The sequence below is a fragment of the Podarcis muralis genome, chromosome 4, assembly GCF_964188315.1.
Source record: "Podarcis muralis chromosome 4, rPodMur119.hap1.1, whole genome shotgun sequence".
NCBI lineage: Eukaryota > Metazoa > Chordata > Lepidosauria > Squamata > Lacertidae > Podarcis > Podarcis muralis.
In genome coordinates, this window is record NC_135658.1 from 28,552,642 (window position 1) to 28,568,921 (window position 16,280).

The 16,280-nt window shown below is 40.6% G+C and overlaps 1 protein-coding gene across 9 annotated transcripts in view; it reads left to right on the forward strand.

Annotated features, from left to right (window-relative positions):
• Positions 1 to 16,280, forward strand: part of FRY (FRY microtubule binding protein) — a 191,827-nt gene that overhangs the window by 84,811 nt on the left and 90,736 nt on the right. For all 9 annotated transcript variants that reach the window (XM_077927129.1, XM_077927130.1, XM_077927125.1 and 6 more), the window contains 10 exons: positions 644 to 697; positions 5,549 to 5,688; positions 7,359 to 7,449; positions 9,375 to 9,454; positions 10,176 to 10,256; positions 11,529 to 11,697; positions 12,113 to 12,205; positions 12,297 to 12,395; positions 14,388 to 14,489; positions 15,706 to 15,809. In XM_077927129.1, coding sequence (XP_077783255.1) covers positions 644 to 697; positions 5,549 to 5,688; positions 7,359 to 7,449; positions 9,375 to 9,454; positions 10,176 to 10,256; positions 11,529 to 11,697; positions 12,113 to 12,205; positions 12,297 to 12,395; positions 14,388 to 14,489; positions 15,706 to 15,809 — 1,013 coding nt within the window. The remainder of the gene's footprint in view (positions 1 to 643; positions 698 to 5,548; positions 5,689 to 7,358; positions 7,450 to 9,374; positions 9,455 to 10,175; positions 10,257 to 11,528; positions 11,698 to 12,112; positions 12,206 to 12,296; positions 12,396 to 14,387; positions 14,490 to 15,705; positions 15,810 to 16,280) is intronic.

Genomic DNA, 16,280 nt, shown 5'->3' on the forward strand with positions numbered 1-16,280 from the left:
ATTTTAGTTTTTATGATGAACTTATACAGTGGTACCTTGGGTTACATACGCTTCAGGTTACATACGCTTCAGGTTACAGACTCCGCTAACCCAGAAATAGTGCTTCAGGTTAAGAACTTTGCTTCAGGATGAGAACAGAAATCGTGCTCCGGCGGCGCGGCAGCAGCAGGAGGCCCCCATTAGCTAAAGTGGTCTTCAGGTTAAGAACAGTTTCAGGTTAAGTACAGAACTCCGGAACGAATTAAGTACTTAACCTGAGGTACCACTGTAAATGCTTACCTATGAACAACATGGCTTCTTTTGATGGTGTTTTCCCTTAATGAGGAAAAATATAATCTAAATGATACACTCCACATTTTCTCTTTTGAAAATAAAGGAAATGTTTTTTGTCAAAAAAGAAGAAACCAATTCTCACTGCAAATCTTTTTTTTCCTGCCAAAATATTGCAGTACCTAAAATACTTGTGCTGTAAATAAATTAAAACTGTAATAATTGTTTAAAATTGCTTCTCACACTACTGTACAAGCATAGTAAGTATGGGCTTTTCAATTGCCTGAATTTTAAATGTGATCAAATTACTAAAGCGTAAGAAAATGTCATAATGCTGCTCCTAAAATGATAGATGCATTTTGCTTTATTGTAGGAAAAGCCACTGAGCAAATCTCTGCAGCGTGGAGAAGACCCCCAGTTTGATCAAGTAAGTTATTTCTAGACAGCACTTTGTAGCCCCCAATTAGTATCCTAGGAGTTGCAGTCCACCAGCATCTGAAAGGCTGCATCCTTCCACACCCTTGTTCTAGGTCTCTTCTCAATGAGTTGGCGCTCCTGTCCTTCCCTTTAAGGAGATAGATGTGTCTTGAGACTTACCATCTTTCCATAGTTAAGCCATGCTAAGGGTCACTTACAACATCAGTACTTTTACATAATTACAAAAATATAACGAAATGTAAGTAGTCATAAGGAATAAATGATAACATCTCAATATGCACAATAAAGTTAAACAATCCCTGTACAATCCATAGTGAGGTATATCAATGAAGATACAGAAATTAAGCATCTCCAAGATCCAATTGAAACTCCTAAACAGTAGCCCAACCCAGTAGTCTCTAGATATCCTGAGCCTCAGGTCCTGTGGAACTCACAGCTAAGGTGGTCTGTGGCCCCTTTGTGAGTTTTTCTTCCCATCTTCACACTTGTGTTGTAGGAATTATGGTGGTGGTGATGATAGAGGGTTGCTGCATTTAAAGGCGAACCTACCTAACTCAACACATTCAAAAGCAATACATTAACTGAAATATGCCCGTCCTGCACAATGCAAACTTCTCAGAATTGTGCAATGAAGTTCTCCAACCGAGTCATGAATATCAAGATGTATGCATACTGGCTAAAGGGCGCATAAAAGCATAAAAACAGCATACAAAAGCATTATGTTCGGGGGGGGTGTCGCTCTGCGAAAATGTGTATATCGAGATGTTTATATTAAGAGAAATTGACACTGAAATGCTGGTACGTTTTCATTAGGACTGTTAAGAAAATGGATATGGAGACTAGAACTTAATGTTGGCAAAATGAGAAGCGGAGAAGCTGGACTTGACAGATTAGCCTATCCTTCTGCAGGGTTCTTTCAGAGAGAGTGCACTTTTGGCAAAGCCTCTCCCTGTTATTCTGGAACTCCACCCTCATGGAATCTGGTCCCTGCTGTGACCCTGCAAAACGTGTAGTAGCCCTGTGCTAAGAATTTGATTGAGCTTAGCAGGACATTAAAACGTGAGCTCTGCAAACAGGCATCGTTAGGTTTAAATGTGTAGATTTAATTTTCTCTCTGAAGCCTATTCCTGAGCTGAATAAAATTCAACTTTCATGTCAGCAGCCTTTATAATCTTCATAACAGAAATGTCATTCCAGTATAACAGGATGGCAGCAGTGACAATGGCTGTGTATCTCCCTTAAAAAAGAAAATCGCAAAACCGCTTTACATTTTCGGGGGGATTTTTTCAGGTGCACAGATAGCAGTTTAGTGCCTGAGTCGAACTGACATTTATTAAATTCCCTTGACTCCCCTCCTTCTATTTCCTATCTTATGGGGTGGTTTATATTTAGTTCACTTCCATTCACCTCAAAGGCACAATGGCATTTAGACAGCTAGCTATCATTAAAGCAATGTATGGATGCAGGTTTCAGTGTAAAATAGTGTCAAGCCAGAAAGGAAAGCAGATCTAGAACTGAACCTAAAATGTATTTGACAATCTAGAAAACCATAGTTTTTTTTATTAAAAAAGTGTGCTGTACGGAGTTCAAGTTTTCTAGGCAAGGCAAGAACTTTTGAAGAAACAAAAGTCTAATTTCACATTGAATATTGTTGTTAACGTCATGTCTAATTTTTGCTCTTTAGGCATATGCAGAAGGATTTATTGATTATGAAATTTAATTTGTACTTTGAGTATTTAATTACTCAGTTTTTAATATTGTGTGTATTAAGGGAGGGAGGCTACCGGCATGCTGTCATTGATTTATTTTTTTGCATATTCTGCCAAAATTCATATAAAGAATGCATTTATATAGACTACTTTTAATGCCCTATGAACAGAGTGTTTAAACAGCTCAGTGTTTGTGTAGACCTGGTATCTTCAGGCTGTACACTATGCAGTTCACTTAGGATGGAAGAACATGATCATTTTTGTCCAACAAGGACACATTTGTACATCTGCACACTCCCCTTTAACAGCAGCACAGAGCTAGAATTCATCTCACCACTGGCTTTGATTCCAATAAATGGAGGAGTTGAGTAACCAGCTTGCTGACTAGACTTTCCTCCCTTCCTGTATTCCGAGAGCCAGTCTCTGCAAATTCCACCCTTCCTTCCTGCCTTATAAGACCAACGAACGACAGAAGGATTTAAAAAAGCTAAAGACACCCTGTGCAAATACTGTATAGCAGAGGACATACAGCATCTGTGTGTTTAGTTTGCATTACTTTTGGCACACTGTTCAGTAATTTTGGATTCAGTAGGTTGGAGCCGCATGTGCTGGGCTCTTACTAGTCAGCTATACATATGGAAAGGTATGTAAGCTGCCTGGATGAAGGGCACTGCACAAAGTCAAGAACTGGTGAACCCATAGCAGCATATTACAGGTAGAATACCTTCCGGTGCCTCATCATTAGTTGGCAAGGCTAGGAACACACTTCCTAGTTACATTGCCGCCATGACTTCAGAACAAACATGCACCTAGCATCCCACATCACACTCAGGTAGCAAAGAACTGTGGAAGAAGATATATACATGAAATGACCACCAACCCATTTGCATAGTGGTATCTGGAAGCTGGTAAAACCAGATGAGGTATTTGGGGTCACAGTGCCATTGATCCAGTGCAAAATTAATTCCAAATGCCTCTTTGGAATTATTTACTGAGATGATGAAATTAGAATCAGATACTCTGCTTGATAGAATCTGGTTTCCAAAGATGTTTTTTTTTCCTAGCCTTTGATGTATACATAAGAAAGCCTGTTTTGTGTTTTATTTTTAGAGGTTTGGTTGTTTTTGTATTCACTCCGCTATGCATTTGGTTTTTTATTTTTTATAAAATATAAAATCTATGTGTCTAGGGACAACTTCTAGACTTGCCTGTCTCTAAGACCCCCACCACATTACTTAGCAAACTGTTTTTGAAAGTGTGAGAAGATTTTGAAAGGCAGTTTGTGCTGTGGCATCACAGTCTGCTTTTGAAAGAACAACAAGGGATTTTGCAGCAACTTAAATATGAATAACTATTATTATTACTATGCTTTCATGGACCGCAGTCTACTTCATCTGGTGCATGATGTGTAATTCTAAATTGGTGATTGCATAAATTGCTGATTGCATACACATGACAGGAGAGGGGAATGTAAATGATAGGAGTTGAGGAAATGAACAGAGAATAACAATTGTTTAAAAACATGATAGTCACAGTGACCAATGAACAAAGCCACGTTGGTGATAACATACATCTTAACACTGGTAAACTAGGTACCCCTGCCTGTATGGGCCAGTTGTGTCCAACTCTGGGGTTGCACGCCCATCTCTCTTAAGAGGCCGGGGGCCAGCGCTGTCCGAAGACACTTCCGGGTCACGTGGCCAGCGTGACAAGCTGCATCTGGCGAGCCAGCGCAGCACACGGAAACGCCGTTTACCTTCCTGCTAGTAAGCGGTCCCTATTTATCTACTTGCACCTGGGGGTGCTTTCGAACTGCTAGGTTGGCAGGCGCTGGGACCGAGCAACGGGAGCGCACCCGGCCGCGGGGATTCGAACGGCCGACCTGATGATCGGCAAGTCCTAGGCGCTGAGGCTTTTACCCACAGTGCCACCCGTGTCCCACACTGGTAAACTAATGAACCATAATCTTGATTTAAGCCATAGATGACAGAACTGAATTGCAACTTTAAAAATGAGAGAGACATAGAACACCAAACCTAGTTCTAGCTACAGAAATACCAAAAGCCCAATCCTCATGAATCCTTATGATTTTTACAACAGTATGACCACAATACTGCCGCAGTTCTGTGGAGACATAGGTGACCTATGATCTGATATATGCACATATATACATACTTGGATCCATGGCTTGGTTCCATGCTTTTGTGCCATGGCAGCACTGGAAAGCACCTGATCCACTATTTTCATGGTTCAGTCAATAGAGACAAATGTGATCTGTGATTTGATCATGATTGGGTGAAAACCCATGGGAAATTTATGCATGCACTTGCATATGTGACCCATCTTTCTCTGGCAATCCATTTCTCTTCCTTCCCTGACTTTCCCACTTTCTCCTCCTGGCTGCTCAGTTTTTATCCTCCCCCCTCCCCCCCTACCATCTCAGTCACTTTGCTTTCAGTTCAGCTGTTGGTTGGAATCTTTAGAACAGGCATAGGCAAACTCCGGACCCCCAAATGTTTGGGACTACAATTCCCATCATCCCTGGCTATCAGGACCCAGTGGGCAGGGATGATGGGAATTGTAGTCCCAAACTTCTGGAGGGCTGGAGTTTGCCTATGCATGCTTTAGAAGCACATAGATTTGAAAGTGGGAGAGACCATCACTTCTTCAGCCCCTTGGGCTTTTCAGGGGGGGGGGGACCAAGGTAACCATTCTTGCCACATCCTCATGATGTGGGCAGTGGGGGGCTCAGAGCCGTCACAGGAACCAGGTGAAGCCCTCAAGATCTCCAATGTATCCGCTGACTTAAGGAAGCTGCAAGCTTTAATTGAGCTCAGTTAAACCTGGTGGGGCCTGAGATTAAACGAACAGCAAACAAGTGTCTCCTTCACTCAGACCCCACCAGCTTTAATCACTGATGATGGCAATGATGATGATGATAATTATAATAATAAGTGTGTGCTGTTGCTAGAAGACATCACAGTAGCCCTTTCTCTCAGCCCTTTGCCACTTTCAAGGAAAACACCAGAGAATGCCTGTGTGCCTGAATTAAAAACAAATTGAACTACTGTCTAAAGGTTTTAGGAGGAAGTACTAAACACATTTTGCTTTTTTGTTCCTTTGTGGTACAGGTAATAAGCTCAATGAGCTCGCTTTCAGAGTATTGTCTACCTTCCATTCTGCGCACTTTGTTTGACTGGTATAAAAGACAAAATGGCATAGAAGATGAATCTCATGAATACAGACCAAGAACAAGCACTAAATCCAAAAGGTAGACTCCTGAGCACTTTCTAACACTGGCAGCCTAGTCTTCTTGGTGCCTGTTTGTTTGCTTGCTTGCTTATAAAATTAATTTTATACTGCCATGTCATAAAATATATCAAGGTGGTGTGTACTATAAGACATAAAACATAATTTAAGGTAAATACTAATACATAAAAATACAGATAATTTATTCAGATGACTCGCGGATTGAAAACTAAACGGCTACAAAGGCACAAAAATGTGTTGAAGAGATGCCTGAAAGTCAAAAGTGACTTTCAGTTTTGCGCAGCATGGGGCCGGCAGCACTAAATGCCTGGCTTCTAGTTAGGCCAGTCAGGCCTCTGTAAAACGGGACAACTAACAGTTCTCTTCCAGATGATCTCAGCGACTGAACTGAGATGTAAGAGCTCAGATGGTCCTTAAAGTATCCTGGGACCAAAGCTCAACACATGAGCTTTGCACTTGGCCCAGTAGCATGTGGGCAGCCAGTGCAGATGTTTAACAGAGAGGTATCACATGCCAGTGACCATCTTCCTGCATCAACAGTCTAGCCACTGTTTCCAGACCAGTTTCATGGGCAGCCCCACGTGGAGCGCATTGCAGTAATCCAGTTTGAGGTCACAATGCGTGGACTGCGGTGACCAAGTAAAGCTGATCCAGATATGGCTGTAGCTGGCATACCAGACAGAGATAGTAAAAGGCACTCCTAGCCATAGAGGACACTTGGACCTCTAATGACAAAGATGTATTCAGGAGCTACGTACCAGCGTCTTTAGAGGGAGTGTCCACAACAGGCAGCTGGCCAAAATCTAGACATGGGAACCACCCACCCACCAACAAAGCCTCCATTTCCCCGAATTCAGTTTATTGGCCATTACCCAGTCCATTAAGGCACCAGTCCAAAAAACAGCTTTTGCTGATGCTATGGAAGTTAGAGAGGTCCACACTTTACATGTCAGCGGGGCCCTGCATGAAGTTTGGTAAAGGCACTATTGCAGAGGAGATATATGATGGCAAGAACCTAGTGTCTGAATAAGTGCAGCAAAGCTTTTAGAACCATTGCCCCTACTGGGAGCAAGGACCCTTTGGGCTCAGCCTCAGGCGGCAAAATGTCTTGGGCTGGTACCTTGTATGTCAAAGGTGTTTGCTTTTCTGTTTTGGTTTTTTTGGTTTTACATCTGACGTGTTAAAAAAAAGCAATGCATTCAGCGTAGAGTAGAGGTGGACATTCTGTCAGTGCAATTGTGTTTTCTTTCTTGTGCAATGGAATGTCTCATCCCCTGTCCCCCATCTCCTTAAATCTGTTCTGGCGGTTCCTCCAACACTCTGGAAAAGATTTGAGCATGGTGTAGGGGGTGTAGGGGGAGAGGAGAGGAGGGAATCTCCTTATGCTAGCACAAAAAGTTATTTGAATACCACCCAATTTTGAGGGAATTTTTAGAAAGAAATAGAAAATGAGAGACAGAGGGGGATGTTTAACATTCAAACTAGATTATTACATCAGACATGTTCTTGATCTTGTTACCCCACACTTACAACATGCTGCGGCCTTCCCCCCCCCCCCCTTTTCCTTATTTTTATGCTTTGTTTTTCCAAAGTCTGAGGTGAAAAGTGTTTGCTTAATTTTAGCTAGCTGACTATATAATGCTTTTAATCATTTTTGTCTGGTTTTTATAGTGATGAACAGCAACGAGACTATTTAATGGAAAGAAGAGATCTTGCTATTGATTTCATTTTTTCTTTAGTATTAATAGAGGTTTTGAAGCAGGTAAGTCATTTAAAAATATTTAATGAAATGTTGCACCCAGTTTAAGCCTGGCTTGGGAAACAAAAGGATTTACTTCTACAAGGATTGATTTTGTCAAGCAGAACTAACTGGTGGTTAAATAGTAAAAGGTCCTGTTTACCAAGACATTTGGTGGCTGCAAAATGTTGTTCCTGGCAACCCTGAGACTGCGGGATGAAATGATGTTTTGAATTGACGCTGCTTTTAGACTTTTTAAAATTTAAATTGTTTTTAGAATGTTTTAACTGCTTTTTGTTTTTAAATTGTATGGGAGCGTGTCACCCTGGGCCCTTTCAGGAGGAAGGGCAGGATATAAATTCAAAATATAATAAAATACAATGTAATGTAATAAATAGTACCGTACAAAAGGAGCCTTGGGCTATAGGGAGGAGGGAATCACACTTTTATAACGGGTTTGTGGATGGATGGATGGATAGATAGCTAGATAGATAGATCTATCAGCAAGTAAATAGCTTTTTTTATTATTTTTATTAATTTTATATCCCACCCTCTCTCAAAAGGAGCCCAGGGTGGTAAACAGGGCAATACTGAAACAATAGCTGGGTAGCTAAGATGGTAGAACATGATACACTTAATCTCATGGCCATGGGTTCAAGCTCCATGTTCAGCAAAAGAGTCCTGCATTGCAGCGGGTTAGACTAGATGACCCTTGGGGTCATTTCCAACTCTGCAATTCTGTGATTCTATGACTACAGTTAAAACTTCTGAAGTTTTATATGAGGTAAAGACCTGTCATGTGTGCACCAAGGAGTGAACTAGGTGTCCAGGGTGTGCTTTGGCCCCATATTCCTGATTGATTGATTGATTGATTGATTGATTACTTATTTATTTGAACAATTTATATACCGCTTAATTGGAACGGTCTCTTAAGTAGTTTACAAAGTCACAGCACAAAAAATTAAGATCCGTTAGAACCATAAGCTCAAACATCAATTAAAATGTCTGCTGTGGAATGAAAAAGTTCTTCAGTAGGTACTGGAAGTTTAATAAGAAAGGGGGCTTGTCGGACCTCAGCTAAGGGGAAGGACATTAGCTCAGTGGGTCCCAGAAGGTCCCAGTTTCAGTGTCTGGCATCTGCAAATGGAGGGCTGCTGCCAGTCAGTGCAGACAGTATTGAGCTACCATTGGACCAGTGGTCTGGCTCTGTGTAAGGCAGCTTCCTATGTTCCACCTTAACTACTGGTACTTTCCTTCTCAAGCGGAAGGTAGCTTTTTGTGGTGCAACGCCAACTTCCCCATCTCTTCCCCACCAGCTCAGTAACAGTTTCCGCTCCACACTTTCTAAATAAAAATGTCTAATCATTTGAAGAAACATCTTTCTATAATTGCTTGGAAATGGAACAGACAGCTCAATTCGAAATGCATTGGTAGTTTCAGAAAAATTTGCTAACAGTTTGAGATTGCAGACTTAAGCAAACAAGCGAGAATCTTGCTGTCATACATTGGATAGGGGTTGTGTTTAGTTTCCAGTAGTGCAAACCACACATGAGGCAGAATAGAGAAGCGAGGGAGCAATCTCCTTAGCACTTGTGGTTCCTAAATGCAATCTGCAAAGATTAGTAATGATATAGTGACAAGAATTGTGCTGTCTTGTCTGTGGCACACTCTTCCATTGTCTCCTGAGACAGATGCCAGCAACAACAACATCTCACCTTGCAGATTATATTACACCAGTAAATATTAATAATTCTTATATATAGTTTTATCTGGTTTTATGTTGTTACCCACACCTAGGGACCCTTCAGGGAGGAAGGGCATTATATAAATTCAAAAGGCAGGGACTTTTGTTTACGTTTTGTTTTGTGTTTTCTTGTTAATAGTGGATACCATTGGCTTTGTCATCTCTCCTGCTGAGTCTTTTGACAAGTCAGTTGTTTCTTTTTCAGATTCAGCTTCATCCGGTAATAGATGGTTTAGTACACGATGTTATCAATTTGGCTTTCAAGCACTTTAAATACAAAGAAGGGTAAGGTTCATTCAAATATTTGGCCACATTTGCATGAATAGTTCTGTCAGTTTAATGCTTAACACACTGTAGTATCGCTTGCTTACTGTGAAAGAAGCCAAAGCTAGGGTCAGATAGAAGCATGAGATAAGAACGCATAGCAGCGCTTCTGAAATGTGAGTGCCAGTAAATTAGTGGAGCAAAGATCTCTTTTCAGAACGATCTACTCAGCAAACTTAAACATGTTTTATTCCAGGTTAACTGTCAATGGTTTCTCCCAGATAATCTTGGGAGTCATACTTAGATGAGAGTATTGGATATTAGTTGCAGAATTACTACTCCTAGAGGTCTTGTGCAGTTAAAGAATTAATGTTAAAATCTATTTAAGTCTTTATTGTAGGCATGCCACCCTGTCCCCCATTTCCGGTCTGCCTGCCTTCCTCTGGAGAAAGCACTACAGAGGAGAATTATAGGATATCCTCACAAGATTTGTGAAATCTTAGCAGAATTAGATGTTCTTTGTGGGAATATGGTGAAGAGTGTACCCTGTACATAAAAATTTGCGAGCATCGTTGTGTGATAAGAGTACCTTGTGATATTTGATCAGTCAAACCTTAGCTTTACTGTACTGTACTATATTATATATATCTATATCTTTATCTATATCTATCTATATCATTATCAATCTAGTTATATAAAAAGAAAATGCATATTCTTAAACTTCTGACTTGTTCTTTGGTAGGTACCTTGGTCCTAACACTGGAAATATGCACATTGTTGCAGATCTGTATGCTGAAGTAATAGGGGTGCTAGCACAAGCAAAGTAAGTGCCTTTAATAAGAGATCTAGTCAAAGCCTGAAATATTTTGCAGGTTTTTCTTTTTTTAAAAAAACAACCCATGAAGGTATTCGGTTAGAGGTGTATTTGTTTCCCCCCGGTAGAGAAATTAAAGGAATAAATCATTCTACTCATGAGCACTTTGTTTATCAAGTTGTGGCTTGGCATGGAGACCTGTAGAATCACAGAAGGTGGCTTCAACATCTAGTCAAGCAGTCCTAAGCCAATTTGGCACAGGCTTGCAGAAACCTCATTTTCTTCAGCCCATTAATGCCAAACATGGAACGCCTATAGGAATGGAAAGACTTTTTGTAATCAGGGTAATTCGCAGAGGTGAAGATCCGCCTGCCCAAAATAAAATAAAAATGTGATTATTTCATTTAGCTCGGTGTATTATATACAGTGTTGTTTTTCTTTCCCCCTGCAAACAACCTTATTCATATTTACGGGAGGGAATTTGAAGACACTTTTTTTGTGACAGTATTTTCTTTCCATCTGATTGTCTTTGATTAGATAAGTCCATGTTATCATTTGAGATAATACTGATCTTTCACGGATAATTTGAGACCCTGAAGTACATTGCCCTTCATTCTTATTGTTGCTTTCTGCCTCTCTCCTGTTTTTGTTTTGCTTTTTCCACTTAAAAATATTTATGTGCGAGAGGAGGAGTTGGGAATGTTTTTCAGCCCAAGGGCCACACACTCCCTTCTGGGTAACCCTTCTGAGGATTTTCTGATAGTGGTAGGCAAGCCCTGAGGCAAATGGATGCAGCAATGAATACAGATTCTGTCTATGTATTATAGGCTAGTTACTACACACACCCCTTTCTATCCTCCATCTCTATTATCAGAGTTCAATGAAACATTCCAGCCAGTGGAAAAACATTTGGGGTTCAAAACAGAAAAAAATGAGGGATATGGCCTGTGGAGACTTTTGAGGGACAATAAGGGAGGCCTAGTAAGCCACATTTGGCCCCTGGTCCTGAGGTTTCCTGCTATTGTAGGTTGTCTCTCGAAAGTCTGGCATCCCTTTGTTCAGGTTGTCTCCTATTTGATTCAAGGCCAGACATTGGGGGGAGGGGGTTGGCGGTTTCATCTCTTACTAGACCCTTTCAGTCCTATCACTCACAAATATCAATAGTATTTCTAGGAGAAAAACGTTCTGTAATGGCAAGTTTTCATTTTCCATTTTGCTCTCAAACTTCTGCTTTGAAAGAAGCGTCATTGTAGCTTTTGTTGTTGTTGTTGTTGCCTAAAGATTTCCAGCTGTGAAGAAGAAATTCATGGCAGAATTAAAAGAGCTGCGACATAAAGAGCAGAGCCCTTATATTGTACAAAGCATTATCAGTCTGATAATGGGAATGAAATTTTTTCGCATCAAGATGTATCCAGTGGAGGATTTTGAAGCCTCTCTTCAGTTTATGCAGGTAATGTGGCTCCTTATCACTGTACATTTTTAGATGAGGCAATCAGGAAACTTTACAGTCAGTGGGATTCTAGTAACTGATTTCATTGGAATGTGGCTTTTACTCTCAAATGGATTCCATTGTAAAGAAAGGTGGAATACAGGAAATTTTTGCCGCATCAAGATGACTGGGGAAATTTCCGTTGTATAATTGTTGCTAACACAGAAAGGTTTGCTCATCAGTCTTTCATATTTGTGTATTTGACAGATAATTCTTATTATTAGGCTGAAATTAGGCATTTTTACCTTGGTGCATGCCGCATTGAATAGTGGGGACTATTTAGTTTATTAAGTAATATTGTTAGGTAAAACAAAGACAAATATTTTGTCAAGTATAATGCAAGTACCCTGTGCAACTTTTCCTTCTTTTGTTCCAGGAATGTGCACATTATTTCCTTGAAGTTAAAGACAAAGATATCAAACATGCATTAGCGGGGCTGTTTGTTGAAATTCTCGTCCCAGTAGCTGCTGTAAGTTACTCTTGTTTACATGACTTTTCAAGATGGATTAGAAAAAGCCATCTTGAGATGGAACTTTATGCTGACTCTGGTCTCTTTCCAGGCTGTTAAAAATGAAGTCAATGTCCCCTGTCTGAGGAACTTCGTTGAAAGTCTGTATGACACAACGCTTGAACTCTCTTCGCGAAAGAAGCACTCGCTGGTTAGTAATGCTGAAGCTAAAATCCTTTGTCAGAAATCTCTTTAGGCAAGTTTCTCTCACAAGACTCTCGGAAATGATTCCAAAATTATCTCCCTGTGTCTGACTCTGTACACAACAATTTACTGCTTTACTGTGAGACTTTATATATTTAAACAAGAAACCCTACATCTGTTTTAGCCTCTGCGTGATCTGGCTCTGCATGTCTCTGTCAGATCTAGTCATATTGCTGCTTTGTAGCTTTTAAACATGTTCATAATTTCACTTCCATCATCTGCTACTCTCTGTTCTAAAGATTATCATGAGGAATGCGAAAACGAAAGGAATGTGTGTTGCTTGTCAATACACATTAATAAGGCATTTCTCAGGCGGTTTTCTCCCCACCCTGCAATCGGACCAATTTATGGCAAGCAGCAGTGCCCTTTCCCCTCTGTGTTCTGCTAAGTAGAATTCTACTTCTTCTTTTGAGATGAACTGTGGCACAGGCATTTATTTTTGGGGAGCTGTAGTAGGGCTGAATTAAATGAAGATGTGAATCAGTTTGACACAGGGTGCCTTAAGCATTTTGCCTCTCCAAGTGGATCAGAGTAATTCAGACTCTGCTAAAACATTCTGAAGCCTTGGACCTTTACAAAACATTACCTATCTTAAGTAAAAGAGGAGTAGGAGAGAGTTGGGCAGTAGTGCTTACACAGATCTCCATGACAGCTTTGCTTTAGTTAATGTGATCATTATCTCTTCATTCAGCCAAGTAGTGGCTAACATAATACAATGAAGCTTGTAACTGTGAGAAAGTTAAGGGTCTAGTTTTGTAACACAATGCATAATCCTTCCAGAAGCAATTAATAATATTGGGTTTGATCCAACAAGAAGTAATTAATTTTTAGTCCCATTGATTTCAGGGACAGAAGTGTAATCACCTCCCTAAAAAGTGGGTATCTTGGCCTAGTTCAACTCTGTTGAGTGCAAGGTCAGCCAAAGATAATGATAATTTGAATAAGAAAAATACCGGTACAACATAACTTTTCCCAGATTGCAACTCTGATTAGTAAAATTTCAGGTTGAAGGAAGTAGAATGGGCATAGAAACATAAATAAAATGAAAAATGTTTTGAAAACATTCGGAGGCTTCAATCTTTTTGGGGGATTTTTGTGAGGACTGAAGTAAAAGATGCAAGCAAAGTAGGAATATTCACAATAGGTGATCAGAACAACACAAAATAGTAGCCATGAGGATTTAGGTACATTTTTATACATTGAAGTTGTATTTACCTAGGAGCAAGACCTACAGAACTCAACAGAACTTATTTTTGCATAGGATTGTACTTCTAGCAGACACTTGAGAGATAACCGAACAGCACTAAAATGCATCATTCCATTTCTTCCACTGCAAGCCTAACTAAAAGAATAATCTGGTTAACAGAACATGGGCAGGACCTTCTGAATTAGCACAAAATCTGGAAAAAGGAAAGCTGTCCAAATGTGCACTTTGGATAATTGAGGTGTGCCCATAGTAGCTGAATTTGTTTGTTAATTGGTCCATTGAAGCCAAGGACTGTGTTTGTCTGTACTGTTGCTCCTTTGTAGGGGAATACTGAGTCCTCCATGACAAGGTATTCTTGAACACGTCAAATATATACATTTATTCTTCACATTATAATTTTTCACAGGAATATTACACAAACCAGTGCTATGCTGCTACAGAACGTTGGCCAGCAGTCTGGATTCTCTGGGTAGTGCAAGACAGATATGTATTATTGTTCTAATGAGAAAGTAATTCTACATCTATACAGAGTTGTCATCAAAATTCATAACAGCTTCAGAGAAGCGTTCTATTTAACTATGATATTGAGCAAAGTGTTTATGTTGGCTGGCGCATCTAATGCAGCACTGAAGAGAGATTGGCCTCTGGTATTTACTGCAGATCAGGTGCTAAAGTAGTTTCCTCCTTTTTTGTCATTCAAATAATTCTGTATCCTCTTTGTCTCCTATTTAGGCTTTGTATCCTCTGGTAACCTGCCTGCTTTGTGTCACTCAGAAGCAGTTCTTTTTAAACAGATGGCATATTTTCCTCAACAACTGCCTGTCCAATCTCAAAGTTAGTGAATATGTATATCTTTCCTCTTTTGTAATTTATTAGTTCACTGTGTATAGTATAATGAATCTTCCACATACTCTTTTAACAGCTTTGGAGGGTCCTATACGCCATGTCTTAATCTGACCAATTTTTTTCCTGCTAGTGTTGGCTGTAAGTGAAGTATGATGGAAAGGATAAGGATCTCTGGGAAGCAGGGCAGAGTCAGGTGGTTCTGTCCCTATTGACTAGGATTCAATATCATCTGCAGGGGCATACGATGCACTTGCCCCCAGGAGTGGTTCACCTGATGGGGCAGAGCCAGAGCAATAGCCCCCTAGCAGTGGAGTTGCTGTCATATGGCAGGTGGGTGATGGGGAAGAGAGGTGGCAAGGTCAGGGTTGTGTAAGTATGTTAAAATGGCTCCATCACTGCAGGCCTGCAGGCCCGACCTTGCTGCTGCCTCACCTGTCCTCCTGTCCTCCACTGTAAGCAGCAGTGACCCAGATGCCTGGATGCTATTGCTGCAATTCGGCACCCCCTGACAAACCGCTCTTCCTTGCACCACTGCAACCTATATACCTGAAGGAGCGACTCCACCCCCATTGTTCAGCCCAGACACTGAGGTCCAGCTCTGAGGGACTTGTGGAGGTTCCCTCACTGTGAGAAGTGAGGTTACAGGGAACCAGGCAGAGGGCCTTCTCGGTGGTGGTGCCTGTTCTGTGGAATGCCTTCCCATCAGATATCAAGGAAATAAACAACTACCTGACATTTAGAAGATATCTGAAGGCAACTTTGTTTAGGGAAGTTTTTAATATATGATGTTTTTTCGTGTTTTCAGTATCCTGTTGGGAGCTGCCCAGAGTGGCTGGGGAAACCCAGCCAAATGGGCAGGGTATAAATAAAATATTATTATTAATATTATTATTAAAACTAAACCAATAGAGTTTGGGTGGCAGTTGCAGTCTGTCGTGTCTATACCTACAGTTGCATCACAGTGGAATTCATGGAAGACGAATCTATCCATGGCTTCTAGCCACAGTGTCTAATGTCTATTAGAGAAACACTTAAAATTCAGTTTTTCTAATCATATTTTTAAATTCCTATAAGAATCCAGTGGTGAAATACTCTAGCCAGCTCATTTGCAATCATTCATTGTTTATTTAGTAAATAAAGTGAAGACTTGAAGAGATGGGAAATTAAGTGTGTGAAAACTGCTATATGTTTTTGTTGCTTTTAGAACAAAGATCCCAAAATGGCTCGTGTTGCACTGGAATCTCTCTACAGACTACTGTGGGTTTACATGATTAGAATTAAATGTGAAAGCAATACAACTACTCAAAGGTAAAAATGTGTTTCCAGGTTTTGTTACTGTTGGAATGTTTATCACTTAATGGTCAAACAGGTTTAACCAAAAGACCTTCCTTGCCCCCTCCCCTGCATTGAAGGAGTCTTGTATTTATAATTCTCAAGCTATATCCATGTTCACATCATTTCCTGTCTGTAAACATGGATCACACCCTAGCACATAGAAAGGAAGAGGACAGCATCATCTGAATATCTCTTTTTCAGATTTCTCTCCTTTCTCAGACCTTTGTCTTTTATTTAAAGTTGAATTTGTGCTTTGTATCCACATACAAAAGGGACGCTGGTGGCGCTGTGGTCTAAACCACTGAGCCTTGGGCTTGCCAATCGGAAGGTTGGCGGTTCGAATCCCCGTGATGGGGTGAGCTCCCGTTGTTCAGTCCCAGCTCCTGCCAACCTAGCAGTTCGAAAGCACGTCAAAGTGCAAGTAGATCAATAGGCACTGCTCCT